The sequence below is a fragment of the Microcaecilia unicolor genome, chromosome 1 (assembly GCF_901765095.1).
Source record: "Microcaecilia unicolor chromosome 1, aMicUni1.1, whole genome shotgun sequence".
NCBI lineage: Eukaryota > Metazoa > Chordata > Amphibia > Gymnophiona > Siphonopidae > Microcaecilia > Microcaecilia unicolor.
The window spans coordinates 130,271,571-130,297,463 of NC_044031.1; the positions used below are offsets into that span (position 1 = coordinate 130,271,571).

Here is a 25,893-nt window from a genome sequence, read left to right on the forward strand (position 1 = left end):
CGGCAGCTGGATCCAGTTACACATCGATTGTGTTCCCCCCCCCCCCATGCGTATCCACAATGCCTTCCAGGTCTCCCTGCTAAAATCTGTGGTGTTATTGAGGGCAGCAGCTAGAGGCCCTCCACCGCCTACACAGGCAGTTGCTGCTGACCCCGAGTTCGAGGTGCGGGGCATACTGGATGCTAAAAGAATCAAACTATCTCCTTGCCTGAGTTACAGACCATAAGATAATATGTAGGAACCTGCTGTCAATGTGTGAGCCCCAGTGCTCATTAGGCATTTTCATCAACTTTATCCCCTTAAGCCCAAATCTAGGGGACCGTGGAGGGGGCTTTTTGAGGGGATACTGTCACGGCCCTCAACTGGTTCAGGAAACCGCTAGAGTTTTGCAGCATCCCATGCCTAGAGTCTTGTGAGTCTTCACTTCCTGCCTACTGCACTTCCCTTTTAAAGACCTAGATGGGACATTGACAGATAATCTCACTTTGGCAACAGGCTTCTAGAGTTGTGCTTACTCCAGTGTTCGTTGCCTTACCAGTTCTTGTTATCCAGCCCTGCTTGTTCCTGTATCTAGCCCTGCTTGCTCCTGTCTCTATTCCTCCAGTCCAGCCTGTATCTGCTTCCAGCCCTGCCCACTCTGGTGTTCCTGCCTTCGTCTCTTCCTGGTTTCCTGCCCTATCCTGTTCACGTGGTCCTGCCTGTCTGTTCCCATCTTGTCTGGTCCTGTGTGCCTTCCTGTCCTCCTTCTACCCAAAGGCTCTTTTAAAAGCCAATGCCCTTAAGGTCCCAGTCCTGTCTGGGTACAGGGCAACAGCCAGTGTCTAGATCCCTGTTCTGGCACCTGCAGATACCAGCGGGGACCTACACTGTGCTCAGTGCTGCACAGGTAGCATTCACCCCGCTGCCCCTAAGGGGTCTTTTAGAGTCAACCTCTAAGACTGTTCCAGTTGTGTTCCAGCCAGTCCTCCCAAGGGCTCTTTTAAGAGCCAACCTTTAGACTGTTCCAGTCAAGTTCCAGCCAGTCTGCTAGCTGCTACCTAGTCTTATACTTCTGCCAGTCCAAGTCCAGCTCTGCGTTCTCCAGTTCCTGGACTCTGCCCGGTGGTTCTGTCAGCAACCGTCAATGAGGACCTGCTTTGCGCTAACATTGCACAGGTAGAACCAATCTCATCACAGTTCAAGAGCTCACCTTCCCCAACCATGACAACTGTGCCCTAAAGTTCTTGTGCAGAGACCAGCATGACCCTGCCACTCTGGTGCCTGAGTTCAGGGATTTCCCTGAATTCCAATAACTGCATCTTCAGTGATGTAAAATGGACATTCTTGTGGTTTCTGAGGTTGAAATGTTCAGTACAAAAAGCCTCTCCAAAGACCAACCAGGGGCTGCTGCTTCTGCTTTCATTAATCCTGAGTTATCATCGTTTCTGGTTTCTACCAGCCATCCTCTTTATTGCTTCATCTCTGTGTTGCTGAGACATTCCAGGGCTCTTCTGAATCCATCTGTTCGCCTGGTGTCCTGCACTGACATTGTCTGCCACCTTCATCTACATTCAGGTTGTATGCCAGCTCTGTTGTTGCTAAAGGGTAACCGAGGAGGTCTGATTTCTGAGCCTTAACCAGGGATTGTGTGTGTTCACTCTGCCTAATTTTCTGATAATTTTGCAGATAATCGTGTTTAGCTGATGCTATTTCTAAACAGTCCTAATATCAAACTACTGCATCTCATAGCACCATTAATGACCTTTAGCTGTATCACTAACACTAACCATCAACAGGAAAATTAATTGGTATATACTGTCAGTTGACATTATCTAACACTGTCTTTATCCTGGATTCTGAATTACTGCTGATTGTGCATACCTAATACCGTTATACGCCTTAATTGCAGTCAATTTGTGTTCAACTGAAGCTATCTTGAGACAGTCCTGTTATCAATCTACTGCATTTTATAACACCGTTAATGACCTTTAGTTGCGTTACTAACACTTCCCTCACCAAAATATCAATTGGTACTATAGGCACTATCTTCATCCTATGGTTTGAATTGTTATATTGATGATTGTGCGTTCTAAAACTGTTTTCATCTTGGAGGTTGAATTACAATGCTAACGATTGAGCTTATCTAAAACTGTTATACACTTTATGCAGTTAGTTAGATTTAGCTGATGCTTCTTTTCAGATAGTCTTGTTATCAATTTACTACATTTATTAACTAACCTTTACTCTTTGAAAAATTTTCTCAATAACCCATCTTAGTGTACCATCTCTGCTGAATCCTAGTGAACCCAACATTCACAAGAAATCATATCAAGATATTACTAATCTATTCTTCATCATATACTCACTCATCCTATTTCACCACATGCTTTCCACCCCCCTACCAGAAACTAATAGCATTTCAACAATATACATATCTTACAGACCATCCAAATACAATACGCATCACCATAATAATAATAACAACCAAAATAATGGAGTCATCACCTCACCTGAACAACATCAAAACAAAGGAAATAAGGATCTTAATAAACCTCTACAACAAGTCAATAGACAACTAAGAAATATCAACATAATCCCTAACCTATCTGATTCCTTTAAAAAAATCCAAATTGGATACACAAGCGATAGATCAGCTGTTAACAAGTCAGCAATATTAACAGATTGGATCAATGACGATAACCTGGATTTTTTAATCATCAATGAAACCTGGATTCATTTCCAAAATGACCCAATATTAATAGATCTCTGCCCTCCAGGCTACAAAATAACCCACTGGCCTAGAAATGGAAAGAGAGGAGGAGGCATTGCATAAATATACAAATCACACTTCATAGTAACAACTATAGCAGAATTCATAACTCCACAACTCGCAATTGCCTCACTTAATATCAATCACCCTACACTACTCGACCATCTAAACATTATTCTGTTTTATAGACCTCCAGGAAACTGGCAAGAATGTCAACAACATCTTATGGACTTCATCTCAAATGCTTGCTTATCTAATTCTAACTTGCTTATACTAGCAGACATAAACTTACATCTAGAAGATTACAATGCAAAGAACACACAAGAATGTAAAGATTTTTTCCAACTCTGGGATTTCAATTGGATAAATACTCAAGCAACGCATATCAAAGGACATGCGCTTGACCTCATCACACACAAATTCTCTTCCAATCAAATCTTTACAATAACAGATATAAAATGGACACAAGTACCTGCACTTCAAACTAAATATATCCATGCAATGGCATATAAAAAATTTGATCCAGAAACAAGAACGAAAAACCTTCACAACATAGACATCACACCAGTCACCTTAACTAATACAGATACCCCATCAGCAGATGATCTAGCTACTTACTTTAAGGAGAAAATCATCAAAATAAGATCCACCTTACCAACTAATTCCTCCGACTATATAAAATTCATCGACTGCTTAGACCCAACTATCGATGAATACCCAGCAGACCGAATATGGACAAATTTCTATTTATTAACGGAAGATAATGTTGCCCATGGGATCAACAAATTCATCAAATCCCACTGCAAACTGGATGTATGCCCCAGCTACTTAATAAAATCTGCCCCCCAGCATTTCATAACAGATCCCACCTCCTACCTAAACTACATGCTTCAACATGGATCCTTTCCCATGGATAAAGGCAATATCCTACTCACACCTATCCCCAAAGACCAGACGAAAAAAACTAAATGATATAACTATCGTCCAGTGGCATCCATCCGTCTGATAGGTAAGTTAATGGAGAGCCTGGTAACTAAACAACTTACCAACTACTTGAGCAATTTCTCAGTATTACACGCATCCCAATCTGGATTCCGTGCTAATCACAGCACCGAAACATAGTAACATAGTAGATGACGGCAGAAAAAGACCTGCACGGTCCATCCAGTCTACCCAACAAGATAAACTCACATATTCCATTTTTTGTGTATACCTTACCTTGATTTGTATCTGTCTTTTTCAGGGCACAGACCATATAAGTCTGCCCAGCACTATCCCTGCCCCGCCTCCCACCACTGGCTCTGGCACAGACCGAACAAGTCTGCCAAGCACTATCCCCGCCTCCCAACCACCAGCCCTGCCTCACACCACCGGCTCTGGCACAGACCGTATAAGTCTGGCCAGCACTATCCCCGCCTCCCGACCACCAGCCCCGCCACCCAATCTTGGCTAAGCTACTGAGGATCCATTTCTTCAGCAGGATTCTTTTATGTTTATCCCACGCATGTTTGAATTCCGTTACCGTTTTCCTCTCCACCACCTCCCACGGGAGGGCATTCCAAGCATCCACCACTCTCTCCGTGAAAAAATACTTCCTGACATTTTTTTTGGAGTCTGCCCCCCTTCAATCTCATTTCATGCCCTCTAGTTCTGCCGCCTTCCCATCTCCAGAAAAGGTTCGTTTGCGAATTAATACCTTTCAAATATTTGAACGTCTGTATCATATCACCCCTGTTTCTCCTTTCCTCCAGGGTATACATGTTCATATGGCAGTTGTCCCATCCCCTTTATTATTTTCGTCTCCCTTCTCTGCACCTTTTCTAATTCCACTATATCTTTTTTGAGATGCGGCGACCAGAACTGAACACAATATTCGCGGTGCGGTCGCACTAAGCACAGATTCTAATGCCCTTTAGTAAAAGAGCCCCATAATGATGTTTGTTATTTTACACTTTTAGGTCACTTTTTTTGAATCAAGGTTCAACCCAAGGTGTTTTATAACCAATAATGTGATCCAGCTGCAGGATGAGAGGTGGTCATACACGGAAGATCAGGTGTTTGCAGAGGCAGCATGACACATTTGTGCAGGAATACAGAATTAATATAAAAGTAATGCATTATTTGTTTTCAAAATACATGTCATAAGTATCACAAATTTATCCTGGCAAACACTCATTTATATTGACCTTCAGTACAAAAAGACGAGTGAAAAGAGGAACCTCATACAAGCAGGAGCTATCATTTAGCAAAAGAGGTTCCAACCTGTACAAATCTCTTGATTTTTTTAACACAATGTTTGTTATATTTAAAATGAAAAATAGATTAAGACAATATTCACTTGCAGAGTAAAAGGACCTGATATGCCTTCATGTTTTCTGAATTGCTTCAGAGTTCGATCTATGATCTACCATGGCAATTCTCTTCATATACAGCCAATTGAACTTATCTGATGTCATCAGTTCAAGATAGAAATAATAATGTAGCAGAAGTTCACTGTCAGAATTTTGACATCTGATTTTATGATCAAGTTATCATGTGACTATCCTTTTTTTTAACAAGAGGTTAGAACACTGATTCAGAATAGGTTTAATGGAGAATTTGAGATGGCTAAATAAAGGATTTTTTTGAACACGTGGAGGGGCATAATCGAACGCGAACGCCTATCTCCATGGACGTCTATGTCCGAAAACAGGTACATGAAGAGGCGGGACAGACCGTATTTTTGAAAAAATGGACGTTTTTCAGCTGGGCGTTTTTTTTTTTTTTCGATAATGGAAACTAAAAACGCCCAGCTCAAAAATGTCCTAATCCGAGCCATTTGGTCGTGGGAGGGGCCAGGATTCGTAGTACACTCACGCCCCTGACATGCCAGGACACCAACTGGGCACCCTAGAGGTCAGTGCGGTGGACTTCAGACAACACTCCTACATGCATAGCTCCCTTACCACGGGTGCTGAGCACCCAACCCCCCTCCCCCAAAACCCACTACCCATAAATGTACAACAGTACCATAGCTTTTAGGGGTGAAGGGGGCACCTACATGTGGGTACAGTGGGTTTTGGAAACCTCTCATTTACCAGCACAAGTGTTACAGGTGGGGGGAATGGGCTTAGGTCCACCTGGCTGAAGTGCACTTCGGTACACACTAAAAGTGCTCCAGGGACCTGCATACACGCAGGCCTCTAGGACTTGTTGCTGCTATATAACATTGGCTCACTAGTTGACACCTGAAGACTAATCTCTCCGAAAACATCCTTTATTGGAATAAGCACACTTACTCACAGTTAACTGCAGATCAGAGGTTGTGCCCCACTGGCAAAGAGTCTCCCTGGTACTGAGATGAGCAGTAGGTCAGAGCTGGCAGAATGCTGTATAATGTCCTGTTTCAGCCACATTCAAGGTAAGAATTAAGTTCTGTAACGTGGCTAACACGTGAAAGGGATGGCCACTACCTCATGGACTACCGGAAACAAAACAGGGCACACTCTGACCCAGTCAGCAGGGGGAAAAGCACCATGGGAGTAGAGCCTACCAACTACCAACATCGTGAGCATTTGCCACAAGCTACTGGAATCACGGAGACCAATACCCTACACCCACTACAATGCATTGCTGATGTGACTCTGCAGTGCGCATAACAGAAAGGTGTCACACTCACCCGAGAGCCACATCAGAACCAGGGAAAGGCTGTCACAGGATAGAACAAATTCTGCTGTCATGGAGGTGGGTACGGCATTTGAGGCTGGCATAGAGGCTGGAAAAAAAGTTTGTAAAGTAGGGGATTTTTGGTGGGAGGGGGTTAGTGACCACTGGGGGAGTCCGGGGAGGTCATCCCCGATTCCCTCCAGTGGTCATCTGGTCAGTTAGGGCACTTTTTTGGGACTTGTTCGTGAAAAAAAAGGGTCCACAAAAAGTTACCCAAAATCGCGGTAAAAACGCCTTTTTTTTCGATTATCAGCTAAAGACGCCCATCTCTCCTCAGCCGATAACCACGCCCCAGTTCCGCCTCCGACACGCCCCCGTCAACTTTACCCATTTCCGCGATGGATTGCAGTTGGAAACGCCCAAAATTGGCTTTCGATTATACTGATTTGGGCGCCCACGGGAGAAAGACGCCCATTTCCCGATTTGGGTCGCAATATAGGCGTTTTTCTCTTTCGATTATAAGCAGGATAACATCCTAAAATATGTGATCTATATTTTGCCAAAAGTAAAATTTCTACAATGCCCTCCAGGTAAACCTGCAATATTGATGAGAGGCTCCCTTGAAGCTTTATCTATATATGTAAACTTTTTTTTTTTTTGCTATGGCAAAAACATATGCACATGATTCTTTTTACATGCTGGAAGAAGACATACTTCTCCTGGAGCAGATATTGCTTGTACCTTTGAACAATAAGGACGTCATTAAAAGTATCTCCAAATGTAAATAGTTGCATTTACATGTGCAGATCACATACATGTGTAAATGGCAACTTCAGAAAGCTACCATTTATATATGGAGATCCCTTGGTGCAGAGATTTCAAGGAGTTGCAGCATGGATGTGAGGTGTGGGCATACCAAAAATTAATACATGTATTTCCCCATCGTACAATGGGAAGACATATATAATCAAATACATTTCACCATCTAACTTCGCATCAACTCAGAGGCATGCACAGATTTCAAGCAGGTGCTTGTAATCCCTTTACAAGAGAGATTAAAAGGTAGCATATTTCCTTAATCCCTCCCCAAGTCACTAAGTAATTGGCAGCACCTATATATATAAGTTTGTAAAATGAATACCATACATATGTGTTTACACTTCTATGTAAAGTTGCAAAATTACCATTCCACGTGTAAGTACCAGCAGTTCCACATGGAAGCTGCTGAGTTGATAAGACAACCAAAAGAAGAAAAACACATTCCCCATGAGGTAATCAATCCAGCAACATGGTAGGAACAACCAAGATTGAGGAGCCAGGGAGGTCTGGTTCAAACACAGATGTTCCATAACTGCTAACAAATTGTCAAAAGACTTCCTTATAGCTAAAACCTTTTATTAATAAATCCAACAAGTAGATTCTTTTGTAATATGTCCAACAGATGAAATCCAAAGACTCGACAAGGGGGGGGCGGGTCCTGGAACTCGAAGGGGAGGGGTGCCTGAAACTCAGAGGAGAGGGAGGGAGGCAGGTAGGGGGCATGGATCTCAGAGGGGAGGGGGCCTGGAACTCGGGAGGACAGAAGGAGGGAGGGAGGGGGCCCTGGAACCTTGCTAGTGCCCGTTTCCTTTCTGTTGGAAACGGGCCTCTTCTACTAGTTATGTAATAAGATAAGATGTAAAATCTACAAATAGAAATTGTTCAACGTTTCAAAGAAAACTATTTGTTGGACTTATTAATAAATGGTTTTAGCAGTAAGGAAGCCTTTTGACATTTGTTTGCAGCTATACAACATTTGTTTGACCCAAGCCTCACTGACTCCTCATCCTACTTGGTCTGTCCTTACTGTGGTTCCTGTCACTCTTTTTTGTGCACATGCCAATTTGCAAAATGGCTGCTTCCACCATATGTGCTGGCAAATACATGTGTACTCCTGCATGTCTTTATCTGTATATTACAATAGGCTCTGTGTTCAGTAAAGCCTTTAAATACAGAGGAAACGGAATATGTTCTAACCTGGACGTCTCAATTCCAGTCTCAACAACCTTTCTAAAATGGGTCTAATTTTCTCTTTATGAGCAATCCATAGAAAGCTGTCATTAAAACTGTGCCACTGACTTTGGACACTATTTAATTTGAGCTCAATCACTGTATTTGGTGTTTTAAGAATATAAAAAAAGCCATGTTGAGTAAGACCAAGATGTACTGAGCCTAGCATCCTTTCTCCAATTGTAGCCAATCTAGATCACAAGTACCTGGCAGATCCTAAAATGTAGATAAAAAGTTCTCATAGTTCATTCCAAGAGATAAGCAATGGCTCTCTCAAATTTGTTATGGTTATCTGTTACAAGAGAACATGATCAAGGCAACTAACATAATGGTGTTCAAAAGAGGTTTGGACAAGAACCTACCTGGAGGAAAATTCCATGACTTTATTATGCACTATGTGAAAACAAATACTTTCTACAATTTGTCGTCAATCTACTGGTCATTAGTTTCATGGAGTGTTTTTTTTGTTTTTGTGGTGTTTAGAAGGTTAAACAACTGTTTAACAGTTCTATCCCATTCATTATTTTATATACTTCTATCATATCCTCTCTCATTATCTCTTTCCCAGGCCAAAGAGCCTCTCAAATATTAACCTTTCTTCATAAGAGAAAACTGTTCCCATCACTCTTTTCTGAACCTTTTCTAGTTGTGCTATATCCTTTATAAGTTGATCAACCAGAACCAAACACATTTTTAAATACATTTTGCCTTTGATAGGCAGGTACAGGGTACAGCCATGGAAGGTATCATGGCCCTTGACTTGGCCAATTTTTATGTAACCAATTTTTGAAGAACTGCATTTGTAGGCCTCCTCGTGGATGGCTTATATTCCCCTGTGAGGTGATATACTGATGACTTTTTTTAATATGAGGACCAGAGCCGCCAAGAGACAGGGCTGCCGCCACCGTCTCCTTATCTTCCTGCGTCTTCTCTTCTCCTCCCTCATTCGGTCTGTGACTCTTGCTGCTCCTGTGTGCCGGGACCCGGGTTATCTACTACTACTACTTAGCATTTCTATAGCGCTGCCAGGGTTACGCAGCGCTGTACAAGTTTAAACATGGGGAAGGACGGTCCCTGCTCAAGAGAGCTTACAATCTAAAGGTAACAAGCTATGTAGTCAGTGTAGAGTGGCTAGGCGCCAAAAGCAAGGGAGAAGAGATGGGCTTTGAGTAAGGACTTGAAAATGGGCAGGGAGGGCGCATGGCGTATGGGCTCGGGAAGTCTGTTCCAGGCATAAGGTGAAGCGAGGCAGAAGGGGCTGAGTCTGGAGTTAGCAGTGGTGGAGAAGGGTACAGATAGGAGTGATTTGTCCTGAGAGCGGAGGTTACAGGTGGGAACATACGGGGAGAGGAGGGTAGAGAGGTAATGGGGGGCTGTAGATTGAGTGCACTTGAAGGTCAGTAGGAGAAGCTTGAACTGTATACGGTAGCAGATCGGGAGCCAGTGAAGCGACTTGAGGAGAGGGGTGATATGAGAGTATCGGTTCACACGGTAGATAAGACGTGCGGCGGAATTTTGGACAGATTGGAGGGGGGATAGGTGGCTAAGCGGGAGACCAGCGAGGAGGAGGTTGCAATAGTCGAGACGAGAGGTAACGAGTGAGTGGACGAGGGTTCGGGTGGTCTGTTCAGAGAGGAATGGGCGAATTTTGCTAATATTATAGAGGAAGAAGCGACAGGTCTTAGCTGTCTGCTGGATATGGGCAGAGAAGGAGAGGGAGGAGTTGAAAATGACTCCGAGATTGCGGGCTGAAGAGATGGGGAGGATGAGGGCATTATCAACGGAGACGGAAAGTGGGGGAAGAGGAGAGGAGGGTTTGGGTGGAAAGACAAGGAGCTCAGTCTTTGCCATGTTCAGTTTCAGATGCCGGTTGGACATCCAGGCAGCGATGTCTGAAAGGCAGGCCGAGACTTTGGCCTGGGTTTCGACTGTGATGTCGGGAGTGGAGAGGTAAAGCTGGGTATCATCGGCATAGAGATGGTACTGGAAACCATGTGATGAGATCAGCGAGCCCAGGGAAGAGGTGTATATCGAGAAAAGAAGCGGTCCAAGGACAGATCCTTGAGGAACCCCAACAGAGAGCGGGATGGGGGTGGAAGAAGAGCCATTAGAAAATACTCTGAAGGTGTGTTGGGAAAGATACGAGGAGAACCAGGAGAGGACGGAGACCTGGAACCCGAATGCGGACAGTGTGTCAAGAAGTAAATTATGATTGACGGTGTCAAAGGCGGCAGATAGGTCGAGGAGGATGAGGATGGAATAGTGACCTTTGGATTTGGCAAGGAACAGGTCATTGCAGACTTTAGAGAGTGCTGTTTCTGTCGAGTGTAGTGGGCGAAAGCCGGATTGAAGTGGATCGAGGACGGCTTGAGAGGAGAGGAAATCAAGGCAGCGGCTGTGGACAGCGCGTTCAAGTAATTTGGAGAGGAAGGGTAGAAGGGAGATGGGGCGGTAATTGGAGGGACAGGTGGGGTCAAGTGATGGTTTTTTTTAGAAGTGGTGTGACTACAGCGTGCTTGAAGGTGTCAGGGACAGTAGCAGTGGAGAGAGAGAGATTGAGGATGTGACAGATTGAGGGGTTAACCGTAGGAGAGATGTTGGTAAGCAGATTGGTGGGAATGGGATCAGAGGAACAGGTGGTGCACTTAGAGGAAGAAAGAAGGCGAGCAGTTTCCTCTTCGGTGATCTCGGGGAAGGAGGAGGAGGAGGCCGGGTTAGGTTGGTTGAGGGAGTGGGTTAAGAAGTCACAGGGAGGAGAAGGCTTGGAAGTGAATTCGAGGTTTATCTCCTGCACTTTATCGCGGAAGTAGTCAGCTAGTGTTTGAGGGGAGAGTGAGGGGGGGTAGGGGCGGAGGGCACCTTAAGTAGGGAGTTGAGGGTGGCGAAGAGGCGACGAGGGTTGGAGCTAAGAGAATTGGTTAATTGAGAATAATATTCCTGTTTGGCAAGGAATAGGGAGGACTGGAAGGAGGATAGCATGAATTTGTAATGGGCGAATTCTGACAGGGTGCGAGATTTCCTCCAGAGTCGTTCAGCAGATCGGGTGCAGGAGCGAAGGTAACGGATGCAAGGGGTTAACCAGGGCTGGGGATTAATGCGCTTAGTGGGGCGAGAGACAGATGGTGCTAGGGTATCCAGAGCAGTGGAGAGAATTTCATTGTAGGTAGAGACAGCCATGTCGACAGATTCAGAAGACGAGATGGAAGGGAAGAGATTGGAGATGTGAGAGGATAGGGTAGGGGGGTCGACAGCTTGGAGATTCCTGAAGGCTGTGGTTATAGTTGGGCGAGGTTGAGGGGGAGGATGATGAAGTGTGAGGGTAAATAGGTGATGATCTGAGATAGGAAGGACTGAGGTGCAGAAATTGGAAGGTGAGCAGGAAGAAAAGAGAACGAGGTCGAGACAATGGCCATCACGGTGAGTAGGGGTGGTAGAGCATAGTCGGAGGTTAAAGGAGGATATCAGAGTGAGGAATTTAGAAGCGTAGGAGTTGGATGGGTTGTCAACGTGATTGTTAAAATCACCAAGAATGAGGGATGGAGATGCGGGATCAAGAAAGACGGTGAGCCAAGCGTCGAAGTCAGTAAGGAATGAAGAGAGGGGCTTATCAGGGGGGCGGTAGATGACTGAAACTCTGAGTGGTAATGGGTAGAATAGCCGGATGGAGTGTGCTTCAAAGGACGAGAAGCAGTGAGACTGCGGTAGGAGGAGGGGTTGGAAACTACAGGAGGGTGAGAGAAGTAGCCCGACGCCTCCACCGGGTTATCGAGTTAATGCAATCACTCAGGTTCCGACACACAGGAGCAGGAAAGAAACAGACCCTGGCGCTGGCCCCCCTGTGAGGCCAGGCCCGGGAAATCTTGCCCTCCCTGCCCCCGCCCCTTCTCGGCGGCCTTGATGAGGACCAATAATGCTGAACAATTAGCAGTTTTTCACCTTTGGCTAAAATCAACAAAATCTGCATTTATAGTTTACCATAATTTTTCATTTAGATTTAACTTTTAGATACCTGGATTTAGAAACACAATGATGGTTTCCAAACTACTGCACTTAAGAAATCAACTGACAGAAATAGTGTTTTTTTGACAGCTGTCACTCTCAATATTTCCTGTTAATCAATTTTTGTGGACATGCTGCTTGTGCTCCTCTATAGGACAGAAGTCAGAATTCAAGCTCAGTCAATAGCTAAGTGTTTTCTACAAAGAAATTATCATTTCTAATGTGGGAAAAGGGCCTTTCTAATGGCTCCTTTTACAAAGCCGGGCTACCAGTTCCCACATGGCAAATGCAACAAAGTCCATAGGAACTGAATGGGCTTTGTCACATTTGCCGTGCCAGAATCATTAACATGGATTTGTAATGGGAGCCCTTTATTTGCTAATCAGGATTTTTTTTTACTGAGGTCAGTTACACAAGCAGTTGACAACTTTATAACCTATGTATTTCATTTTTCTGAGTTTTCATGTTACATTGCCAGAATCTTTAGTGATTTCATTCCTCAGATTGTGCATGGGAGTGATTTCATTCCTCAGACTGTGCATGCATGGGAGAGGCAAAAATCTCTGGGGCAAATCTGCTCTTTCATCAACAGTTAACAATTTGGATATATAAATATCTGGCCAATTTAGTTGCAGTATATGTGAATTATACATAGAAATGATACTGGGCAATGAATTCCGTTATCCCTGCACAGATTTCTTTACAGACATCACACAGACCATACATCTCTACTTGTAATTTACATTGCTGTTTGCCCATGTCAATGCTCTGCCTAGCTTGAATTAAAAGAATGATAAGGATTCAGTTCATTGAACATCAGAGTTGTCTGCAGTGAGGCAGATTGGAAGCCACTCTGGTTGCACAGTGTCAGCAAATGGGACACTTCTAGGCAACTACTGTCAACAATAATTGCTCATGCATACTTTGAATGGCATGTGTGGGGTGTATCAAGAGTAACTACTTAAGAGGTTTGAATAGCTTTGTATTTTCCAATTGGTGAATGTGTCTCCTGCAGGACTGAATGTCTTTAGATCACACTTGATAAATAAAATGCAGTGGGATGTCTGTTAATGACAGCATTTTTTGTTCTGACTGGTCACTTTGGGCTCCTTTTACCAAGCTGCGGTAAAAGGGGTCCTGCGGTAGTGGATATGCCATGCGCCGATGCCCTTTTTACCTCAGCAGGTTAAAAGCCAAAAAAAGGAAATAGCTTTGTGGTAAACACTTGCCATGCGACCATTTCAGGGGGAAGCCCTTACTGCCACCTATTTAGGTGATGGTAAGGGCTCCCGCTCTAATCCGGCAGTAGCCCCAGGAGGTTTAAAAAAAAATTCTGGTCACACCGGAAATGGCAAGCAAGCCAAACCACCACAAGGGTGGAGGTACACAAATTCCTACGAAAAGTAGAATCTGAGGAAAGGGGGAGTAGAAAGAGTAGGCTCTTCTTGAACAACACTAGTAGGCAACGTAGGTTAGGAACAGAAGTGCAATTGAATACGCTGAGCTGTTTTTCCTGCATCGGCAGTGGATTACAATTGTAGCAGAAGCCTTGCATTCATTCTCTTTGAGCTTAATATTCGTATATTTATATATCACAAGACTCCTGAAGAAGGCGTCTGTAGCGCCGAAACATGGCTGTGTTGAGTCGAGTGTATATTTAAATAAAGAGATTGTTCCTAACCTACGTCGTCTACTAGTGTTGTTCAAAAGCCTACTCCTCCTACTCCCCCTTTCATCACACACCGGAAATGGCGCACACTGGGGGTGGTACTACCACCAGCTCCTGTGTTAGGCCGGCATGTGACAAGGGCCCTTATATGTGTTTAACAGTCCCTGTGGGTTTTGAAAATTTAAACAAAAACTGTTGCTCATGGACATCGGATAAGCACAAAATATCTAGAAGTGAAGAAAATGGCCACAGTAAATTAGCATAGATCAACCTCTAAAGCTCTTCTGTAAGAAACCTAGACTGTGTTGAATCCCTTTAGTTTGCAAGGGAGTATTGTCTTAAGACAGTTTACATTTTAAATGCAAAAAAATGTTCAAATATTTCATGAGGAGAGACAAGAAGAGTGAAAAAAGTTCCAAATGACTAAGGCAAACAAGGAGTAAGAGCATCCAAAAGTTTATTTGCCAATGTAAACACACACAAAAGCCCATACATGGGCCATGTTTTGGGATCAAGCAGCACTTCCTCAGGGGTCAAGCAGCACTGCTGGTGATCTCAAAGAAATTTGAAGCGTTTTTTGTTCCAGCATTTTAATGGTTATCTCCATTTACATTCACTACGAAGTTGATTTATCTGAACCATCTTGACCCCTGAGGAAGGCATTCTGTTGAAACACAACCCGTGTAGGGTCTTTTGGGTCAGTTTACTTTAGCAAATAAACTTTTGGATGCTCTTACTCCTTGTTTGCCTTTGTCATTTGGAACTTTCCTCACTTTCACCCTTGTTGTCTCTGCTTGACTTTTTTGTGGCATTTGTGAGGACCCCCTCCTTTTTTCAAACATTTCATGAAACATGCATGGGTTGGAATTTATGATTAGAAGAAAAAAGGGACTCAGGGTTTCTAACTGACAGCTTCTGGTTGTCTGAGGTTCTTCTTGTCACTTATTTTATTTGCACTCAGGGACAATATGAGGATTGGCAGAGGTGATTTTGTTTAATGAATTAATTTGAAATATTACAGAGTAACCAGAATACATACTTTTAGGTTTCTATTATCAGTAAAACCTCAAATCTCTTTAAAGCTATTTGAACAGATGCATGCACAGAGGACTCCTCTCATCTTCTTAGTACAAACTATAATCTCTTCCTACCTTAATCCCATCAATTTGGCATATCTTCATGTTCTCCAGTGTTGCAAGTTGACATATTTCAACTGGAAATGAATTCAGCTGATTGTTGGAAAGATTTAAATCTTTTAGACCTTGTAGATTGCTAATCTCCAGGGGAATCCATTTTATCAGATTGTCTGAAAGATCAAGCTTCTGTAGATTTTTTATAGCACACAACTCTTCTGGAAACGAGTCAAACTTATTACTGCACAATATAAGTATCTGGAGAGAATTCATACTGGAAACTTGTAGAGGAACACTACTTATTTCATTATTGCTTAGATCTAAATAACTGAGGTATTCAAGACGGCATATATATACTGAAAACGATGACAGCTTATTTCTACTTAAATCTAGATGGTTTAGGTTTTTAATAGATGATATGTCAGCAGATATATGAACAAAATAATTTTCAGCAAGGTTCAAATATGTAAGAGCAGTCAGAGATCCCAAACCACTTGGAAACTCAGAAAGTTTGTTACAGCTTAGGTCCACCTTTGTTATATGTATGCAATTTTTTATTTCAATTGGAATATGTAACACTGCATTTCCAGAGCACTCTACAACTGAAAGGTTTGTAACATTTCTGATTTGCTCAGGTAGTGTCGCCAATAAATTTCTGTTTATGCCAAGTTCTCTTAAATATCTGAATTTGTAAATCTTCCTGGGAAGCTTTTTAATTTGATTACCATGAAGAATCAACTGTGTCATCATACCACAAAAGCAAAGCTTCTCCGTAATACTGGTGAGCAAATTGTTGGCAACACTTAGGACCTTAAGCTGCTGGAGGTTCTCCACTTTATCAGAAAGAACTGCTATTTTGTTATCATCTAGATAAAGTTCTTCTAAGCTGGTCAACTGAAACAGCTGTACAGACAGGAAAGTAAGTTTGTTGTTTCTCAGCAAAAGTTTCCTTAAATTTTTGAGCTCTCTTATTTCTTTTGGTAGACTATGAATTTGGTTTCCTGAAAGACTGAGCTCAATTAGCTTCGGAAGATAGCAGATGACCTTTGGGAAGGTAAAAATAAGATTGGAATCTAAGTTTAGCACACACAGGTTTTTCAAGTCTATCACAGACTTGGGCAAACATTTGAGGCTGTTTCCACTCACATCTAAAGTTTCCAATGTGACAAGGTCTCCCAACAAAGCAGGCAATTGTTCAAGGTTATTATGAGACACCAAAACATTCCTGATATTGCCTAGCTGTGATAACTCATCAGGAAGACATGATATCTGATTATGGCTTATGTTTAGAGTAGCCAACTTCGAAAGAAGGTGAATTTCGGTTGGTAATGATATCAACTGGTTTCCTTCAAGGGAGAGTAGCTCTAGTTCAGTGAATTTAATCAGGTCTTTTGTCAAAGTCTTTATTTTATTGTGGTTTAAGACTAAATATTTTAAGTGAGGGATACAACAATCTTCTGGTATTTCTGTCAGACCTTTATCATTTAAATCTACAGTAAACAAATTACTGTTTTCTTCAGATAATTGTGTTGATATGGTTTCAGACATTGAAAGATGGTGTGTTGGTATTTCTTGTGAGTTTTTTCTCATTGATTGTGTTACGGTCATTGGAGATTGGTGTGATAGGGTTTCTGACCCTAATCTCGTTTCAATCATTGAAGGATGATATGGTACTTGTGGGATTTCAGACACTGATTGAGTTTCAGTTACTTAAGGACGATGCAACAGTGCTTCTTCTAGGATTACTGTTACTGATCTTTTGTCAGTCACTGAAGGACAATTTCTTATATGTTTCAGTCATGTTTTTTTAATTAATGTAAGATGTGTTGGTGCATCTGCTGAGTTTTTTCACTGATTTTCCTTTTCCATTTAATCCAGGTAGTATTAGTTGAGAATTTTTATTGCTGATATTTTTTGAAGCTATTTTTGAAACCAATTTAGAATGATACAGCAGTGCTTTTGTGATTTCTCTTCCCTTATCATATAGGCTGCCTTTTGAATGTATTGTTTTGTTTATTCAGTGCCATTAATAAGAGTTCTTGCATGGTAGGATGGTTCACTCATTTTATGTCGTTTTTTTTAAGCATCTTACAATCTGAAAATAATCATGTAAAAAGTGTAATGAGTTTAATTTGCTTATATTGCACTGCAAAACTACTCCAATGTCACATTTTCAAAAAGTTACAATACCAACTTATTTATCTCAGATCTTATTTTCAGGTCCTTAAGTTCAAATTAAGAGCCCCAACTGTTTCTGAGCGCCCCCACCCCCCCAGAGCAGGAGATTCACCTCAGAAATTCAGAGAGAAGCTGCTGCCAAGTATGCCCCCCTTTTCCTTGGGTCCCCTGCACATGTCAGAGCTGCTTCAATGAAATTTATGATGAAAGACAGCGAGTAGGGGAGTAGAAGAACCTTCCAACATAAGATGATTTGTAAAAAGTCCTTTATTTGTAGATACATAAAGTGCAGGGCTCAACACGGTGTGCCATGTTTCGGCGTGTCCGCCTGTGTCAGGAGTCTTATTAATCTAAACCCAATGCACAGAGAGAAGTCAAAAGTTTATCCAACGCTCAAATGCTGAAATACAACACTGAAAATATCAATTGCACAGTGTAACTGTAAAGAGAGTTGAACTATGTTGGAAGGTTCATCTACCCCCCTACTTGCTGCTTTTCGCCTGTTGTTTTCTGTAGAGGGTTTTGGTTCCTCCACCTCATGTAGTTTTTACTCTTTCAATTAAATTTATGCCACTGTTTGCTCTTAAAGTGCTTCCCAGAATATTTATTATGAAGAGATTCACCCAAGGAGGTGTACAGCAGGTTCAGTTTGACATAGTTTACAATTTTAACAGTATAAACAATAGTAAAATGACCAAATATAAGCAAGAATAAAATCAATAAGGTAAACCTGGAGATGGTAAATTGAATCTTGGTAAATTGGACTAATATGAAACAATCTCAGAGAAATATAAACATTTAACAGCAATGCAAAACAATCATATGATATCATCAGAATATGAATGATACCATAATATGCAGCATGGAAGAATTCATGTAACATAGATATGATACTCACGATGTCACAATAATACAAATGAAACACCTGAACAGTCATACAATAGACTATTCAAATAATATAGATACGTTGCTAATGCTGTTTGTACAATATAATGAAACATCTTAATAGGTAGACAAGGGACAAGTGCAGCTGAGATATATAGACAGGACTAGCTGAAGACAAATTATATGTACAGTTGAATAAAATATGAGGAACTAGTCTTAAGTTACAGGGCATGCAGTAAGCTAGCCCAGGGGGAGTGGATAGTCAGTCACCTCATGTATTAAAGGCTTGCGAGAAGAGCCAGGCTTTCACCCGCTTCCTGAAACAGATGTAATCTTGAGTTTGGCAGATCCCCTTTGGGAATGAGTTCCAGGGTGTGGGGGCTACTCTTGAGAAGGCTTGCTAGCAGGTATTACATCATGCAATTTTCTTTCGACAAGGGGCTAGATAGTGGTGCTCCTTGAGAGGACTTTAGAGGCCTCAAAGGTGTGTAGAGGGCTAACTTATTCTTTGGTATTCTAGCCCATTTTGTCTGAGGACCTTGAAAATCAAAGATAGGGCCTTAAATCTGGCCCTGTAAAATACCGGTAACCAGAATGGTTTTTGAAGAAAGGGTGTGATGTGGTCATACCACTTGTAGTCCTCTATGAGTCATGATGCAACATTCTGAGGGGTCCTTTTATTAAGGTGCGCTGAAAAATGGCCTGCGCTGTTATGGGCGCATATATTGGACGCACATGGGTCCATTTTTCAGCACGCCTGCAAAAAAATGCCTTTTTTGGCTGAAAACGGACGTGCGGCAAAATAAAAATTGGCGTGCATCCATTTTGGGCCTGAGACCTTACTGCCACCCACTGACTTAGTGATAAGGTCTCATGCATTAACTGGGCGGTAATTGTCAGCATGCATACACTGCCAATTACCGCCCGGTTAGCGCCACGTGGTAGAAAATAAAAAATATTTTCTGCCAAGCATATCGGGTGTGCATAAAAAATGGAATTACTGCCCGGGGCAGGCGATAGCCAGGCGGTAGTTCCAAACTGATGCATGTTGGACGCACATAGGTGCCTACGCACCTTAGTAAAAGGGCCCCTGACTTAGTTGGAGCTGGTGCAAATCAATGTACAGGGAATTACAGCAGTCCAATCATGATGTTAATACTGCATGGATTACTGTGGTAAAACTCATCTTTTCAATATCTGGAAAGAGATTCCACAGTTGTGGAAAGCAATAGAAATATTTTTTAAAGGTTATTTGACCTCCAAGTTGCTAGCTGTTTTGATTTTCCAAATCACAAATGCATCAATTTACTTCGCTCTATTTTTGGGATCTAAAGGATATTAAGAGGCATATTTTCAAAGCACTTTGGGAGGCTAAGTTCCATAGGTTTCTATGGAACTTTGGGAGGCTAAGTGCTTTGAAAATGAGCCCGAAAGTCTTCAGAAATTCAAGTTTGATTGGACTGATCCCAGTTCAGTTCCCAAGTTTAGGTTTTCTACCATCCAGGTCACCTGAAGATGCTAAGGAGGCAGCATTCACAACCAACCAAGGAAAATGGGGTAACTGGTCATTTCTTACAGGTGACATCTTGTGAGCAGATTGCTGGCCCTTAATTACAAGGTTCAGGAAAGAACCTGATCAAAGATAGGTTGCTACAACGACCTGCTTAAGTACACGGGTTGGGGTCTAGTTATGGATGGATATAAAACAGACCAAAAAAAAATCACCAAATAACTGAAAATGAAGGTTCATGGTGGTAGCATTCCAGTTCTTGTTTCAACTTAGCCACAGGCTCAAAGAATTAAAAAAAAAAATTTCAGTTGCAAAGTAGCAACTATCATAAAAGACCTATTCTGGAGAAATTCCCATGAGAGGAAAAAATACATAGTTTAAACAGTAAAAAAGTAAATTCCTGACATAAAGGAGGCAACCCATGATAAACACATCACTACAACCAAAGATGTGGTACAGCTACAGAAAGGGGTAGTTGCACACTGGGGACCAGGTGTATGAACACTTTTCTTGGAATTGCCCAGAAGGGATATTTTTAAATCTTTATTTATAGAAAAAGCCAATATACAAATCAGCAGATACAATATGTAAATTGAAAACCACACTAAAACCCCAGAACCCTATACAAACTAATGATCCATTCCACAATTATTCCTATAATATAGCCATAATTAGGACATAAAAAAAAAGAAAGAGTCTGAACTGTCTAAGAAAAGAATACAAATGACTGTCCTATTGTCACAGTTCTTATGAAAAGATCGTATGGGTCCATTTTTCAATGCTGTAAGGCAAATAAAATCAAGCTTCTTCAATACATTGTCCAGAGTCGGTATATACAGTGCACTCCATTTAGGTGCACATCGGATAAGCGCATGCTGTACTTTGGTCCCGTTTTTGGTGCCATCAATTTCTATGGGGACAAACTTTGGTTTAGCGCACCACTGATAAGTGCAAGATTCGCTTATATGCATGGTTTAAGACCGCTCCTCTGCAGGAAAGACTCCGCATAAGCATGCGCAAGGAATATGGAAGCTGATTGGTGCGTGACAACCAATGAGATTTCAAATTTACTGCCCCTTTAACTGCCACAGACAGAATAAGTGAAAGAATGTTGATAGAGTGTACACTGGAGTCGTCGTCGCCGCAGCGGAACTGTAAGACATTCAAATATTTGAAAGGTATTAATCCGCAAACGAACCTTTTCCAGAGATGGGAAGGTGGTAGAACGAGAGGACATGAAATGAGATTGAAGGGGGGCAGACTCAAGAAAAATGTCAGGAAGTATTTTTTCACGGAGAGAGTAGTGGATGCTTGGAATGCCCTCCCGCGGGAGGTGGTGGAAATGAAAACGGTAACGGATTTCATACATGCGTGGGATAAGCATAAAGGAATCCTGTGCCGAAGGAATGGATCCTCAGGAGCTTAGTCAGGAAAGGGAGGCGGGGCTGGTGGTTGGGAGGCGGGGATAGTGCTGGACAGACTTGTACGGTCTGTGCCAGGGCCGGTGGTGGGCAGCGGGACTGGTGGTTGGGAGGCGGGGATAGTGCTGGACAGACTTGTACGGTCTGTGCCGGAGCCGGGGTTGGGAGGCGGGGCTGGTGGTTGGGAGGTGGGGATGGTGCTGGGCAGACTTATACGGTCTGTGCCCTGAAGAGCACAGGTACAAATCAAAGTAGGGTATACACAAAAAGCAGCAAATATGAGTTATCTTGTTGGGCAGACTGGATGGACCGTGCAGGTCTTTTTCTGCTGTCATCTACTATGTTACTATGTTACTCTGTAAGACTAACAGTGGCTAAATGAATAGAAGTTCTTTAAAAATTAGAAAACAAACAAAGTCAAGCATCTATTGCTAAAGAATATGGTGTCAATCCCAGTCATATTTCACATGTCTTGAAGCAGAAAGATCAGCTTCTGGAAGACTGGCAAAATAATACAAATCCACACAGGAAACGTAAAAGGGCGGGAAAAGCTGAGGAGGTAGAAGATGCTCTTCTTTGGTGGGTTTCTCAAGTCAGGAGCAGACAGTTTCCTGTCAGTGGTCCACTGCTTATGGAGAAAGCTAACCAGCTTGCTGAAAGTCTTGGCCTAACTGAATTCAAAGCCACTGTTGGATGATTGGAAAGATGGAAGGAGAGGAACAACATAAAATTCAAGAAACAGCATGGTGAAAAACAAGACGCTGACGACTTTGGTGCTGAAAATTGGGTTGTTTCAGTTCTTCCTACCATCTTGAACGAGTTTGCACCTCCTGACATTTTCAATGCTGACAAAAACGGTCTCCACTGGCGAGCGATTCCTGATGGAACACTTGCATTCAAACATACCGAAACTACTGGAGGTAAAACGTCGAAGGACCAACTGACAATCCTCCTTTGCTGCAATATGGATGGGAGTGAAGTTGGAACCCCTCATCATTGGAAAGAGCAAACAGTCCCGTTGCTTCAAGAAAGTTAAGCGACTTCCTGTGTCATACGAGGCTAACGCAAATTCATGGATGACTGGGGAAATTTGGAAGCAGTGGCTAAAGAAGTTAGACACTAAAAGGCGGGCACAAAAGCGTCAGATTTTGTTGCTTTGTGATAATTGTGCTGCACACAGGGATGACAGGCTGTCTAACATCAAGGTGGTCTTCCTGCCACCAAACACTACCTTGCTGATCCAACCTATGGATCAGGGCATAATAGCCAATTTCAAACAACATTATCGAGCTCTTGTGCTACGTCGTCTGATGAGCGTTATGGATGACCAGGCTGGCAAGGATAAGCATGCTGTTGAACTGGCTGGTAATCTATCACTGTTGGATTCCCTACATATGCAGAAAGAAGCCTGGAATCATGTTACACAGGCAACCATTGTGAACTGCTACAAGCAGGTAAGGTTTGTTAAGGATGTGGAGAGGGACGAAACAGATGCAGCTGTTGCAAATGCGTCAGATCAACAGGTTATTGACATCCCAGCCGGTGTTACTGAAGAGGAGTTTCATCGCTATGTAGCTGTTGATTACGATCTACAAACAGCTGACGACAGCACTGATGTCGAGATATGCGCCTACACGCAGGCAGCAACGGCTGATGATGAAACAGATGATGAAATGAGGAGCGAGGCACATTCTGACGAAATTCAACAACCTCCTCCTGTCACTTTTGCAAGAGCGCTGGAGAGTCTCAACACCGTGTGGGCCTATCTGGAGGCCACTGGATGTCAGTGCTATGACATTCTTTACCGTCTGCCAGATGTAGTCTATGGAACTCACAGACCCAATAGTGTACAAAGGACTATAACTGATTACTTCAAGTAAGCCTAATGTCAGTTAACGGAGACTGTATACTGTACGTATAATAATAAACAGTACTGTACATATGTTTATCAGATGTCAAGCTTCTTTGGTTCACAACGGTTAAGTGCATGCTCTGGTTAACTGCATGTATTTCTTTGGTCCCAGACCCTTGCATTTAAGCGGATTGCACTGTATTTTGTTTCCAGTGTGCTGCAACGAGCAATTTGCTCGCTGCAAAAAGGAAACAAGCTAATTTATGTAGCTCTGGTTTTGCCAGTGAATATTTAAGATGGATTAAACCAGTGCGTATTTCCTAGTAAAAAAGGTGCCGGTACTCAAATACTAGGGCCACTCTTCAGGGGTGGGGTAATCACTGAGGGACCCATCCCACAATAGCCAAGCCCCCTGCAACTGGTCACAGAATGTATGACAAGGCAGAATTGGTGTGTAGAGCCTCAGCTCTTTCATTAAAACTTGGGGTCCATGGGTCAATTTTAGCAGACAACGGAAAAGGTGCCGGTACTCAGTACCCTCAAGTACCCCCTCAAAAAAAGCCCTGGATTAAACTATATTTGTCTGCTGTGGGTAAGATACCTTGAAGATGCTGAAAAAGAAAGCCAACAGTGATTGCCAAAAGGTTTGTATTTTAAGACAAGTCCACCAAATATAGTAAAAGTTCCCCCCTCCCCCCACAGACCACATTCTCACTTAGCACTGTGCATTTCCTGTCTTGTACATCTCTATATATAAAACGCACCTCCAACGTTCTAATGACGCCTCAAGCCGGAAACTTGAAGTGGCATAGATATCCGGTTTGCCCATGAGTGTCTGCTTCGCCCTTGCGTCAAACGTGATGACGTCGAGGGCGGAGCACTGACACTCAACGAATCAAGGAAGCCCATTGGTTAATTTCTGTTTCCACTCCACAACGCAGCCGTCATTCACATACACTCAAAAACCAAACAAAATCACCGCTGCACCCCGTCCCCCCGCCCACAGTCCCCCTCACCCACACACCCGCAGCCGCTCGCTCACCGTTCCGCCGCACCCCCTCTCCTCTCCGACTCTGGCCATGCAGCAGGACGATTACTACACACGAGTGGAAGTGACCCAATCAACTACAATGTAAGCAAGGAAGCCCATTGGTTAATCTCTGTTTCCACTCCTCAACACAGCCGTCATTCCCATACACTCAAAACCAAGCACACCTAGGAGCTGCTAATCCACATTGTCGTTTTTTTTCTCTTCTTCCATCTGAAACACGTCTAAAGCTGTTTCTACTGGATAAACTGCGCTTTAACAGGTAAAAGTCAAAAGGTTTTTGTTTTTGTGAGACAGCAGGGTCGCTAGACATGGGTGTCTGCAGGGGGGGCAGGGGGACAGGAGGGTCGCCGCTGCACATAGGTGTCTGCAACGGGGCAGGGGGACAGGAGCCTCCATGCTACACATAGGTGCCTGCAAGGAGGCAGGAGGAGAGGACGGTCGCACAACATGGGAGGCCGCAGGGGGGGCAGGGGGAGAGCATGGTGGCTGGAGGGGGGTAGGGGGGGGGACAGCAGGGTCGCTGGCCATGAGTGGCTGTAGGGGGGGCAGGGGGAGAGGAGGGTCGTTGGACAGCAAAACCTTGCTAGCGCCCGTTTCATTTCTCACAGAAACGGACCTTTTTTACTAGTTTTACATAAGTGATCTGTGGTATAATACCATCTATATAGCATTTTGTACCAGTGGCGTAGCTAGGTGGGGCCATGGGGGTCTGGGCACCCCAAATTTCATCCGGGCCCCTGATTTGGCTGGCGGGGGTCCCCAACTCCCGCCAGCCAAAGCCTTCTTCAGCTCTGGTCTCCGGAGCGCCATGTTCCCTGCCCTGTGCTCTTTCTTCCTCCTGACGTCCTGCACGTTCCTTTAAGTGAAACTAAGCATGCTCAGTTTCACTTAAAGGATCGTGCACAGGACGTCAGCAAGAAGAAAGAGCAGGGCAGCGAACGCGGTGGCGCCGGACAGCGGTGCTGAAGAAGGCTTCAGATGGCGGGGGTTGGGGACCCCCGTCAGGAACGGTATTTGCTACTGTGGGGTGAGGCGGGGGAGTGAGGAGGCGGCGAGGTGAGGGGGAGCAGTGAGATGGTGGGGGGCGAGGCGGCAGCCTAAAATGTGCCCCCCCACCTCGGGCTCTGGCCCCCTCCCACCGCGAGGAATCCCCTGTTTTGTACCCATTTTCTATCAAGGGTATTCATAAGTCTGCTGCAGGTAGTTTCCTATTTACCAGTATAAAATAAAATTGGTGTAGTTTGTAATAGTAATGCTTAGTATAGGCAAGATATTACCCCTCTAGTAGGCCCGCCCCTTAATGCCTGTTCAAGCAAGGTCTTGGACAGAACAAGCTCCCCTTTTGCTCTTCTACAAATCAAATCTTGAAAGTGCCTACATGAGAAGGCTTCAATCTGTCTTAAACCATACTCTTCTTTGAGCTCTTCCCAAGGCACCATCTCTCCCTCCTCTCAGATCTGCCCTAGAGTGCAAAGTGAACAAGTAGTCCAACGCTTATAGACTCTCATAGAGGCTTCTGCAGTCCTATCGAACACATATAAGACAGGGGTGGAGAGGAAATAATGCCTACTGGGGAACATCCTAGTACGATAAAGTTTTCAAGTTGAAAATGGACATGTCATTAAAACATCAAGTTTTTGAGTTAAATGGCCATTTTTTTCAATAGAAGACGATGAATAGTAGAGTGCCGCAGGGCTGGGACCGGTACAATTTAACATATTTATAAATGACCTGGAAATCGGAATGACGAGC

General features: G+C 43.4%; 1 protein-coding gene across 2 annotated transcripts in view; it reads right to left on the reverse strand.

Moving 5' to 3' along the window:
* LRRD1 (leucine rich repeats and death domain containing 1) overlaps positions 1-25,893 on the reverse strand; it is a 124,149-nt gene that overhangs the window by 73,269 nt on the left and 24,987 nt on the right. For both annotated transcript variants that reach the window (XM_030200213.1, XM_030200221.1), the window contains exon 2: positions 15,263-17,339. In XM_030200213.1, the coding sequence (XP_030056073.1) occupies positions 15,263-16,900 (1,638 nt within the window). In that variant the 5' untranslated portion in view covers positions 16,901-17,339. The remainder of the gene's footprint in view (positions 1-15,262; positions 17,340-25,893) is intronic.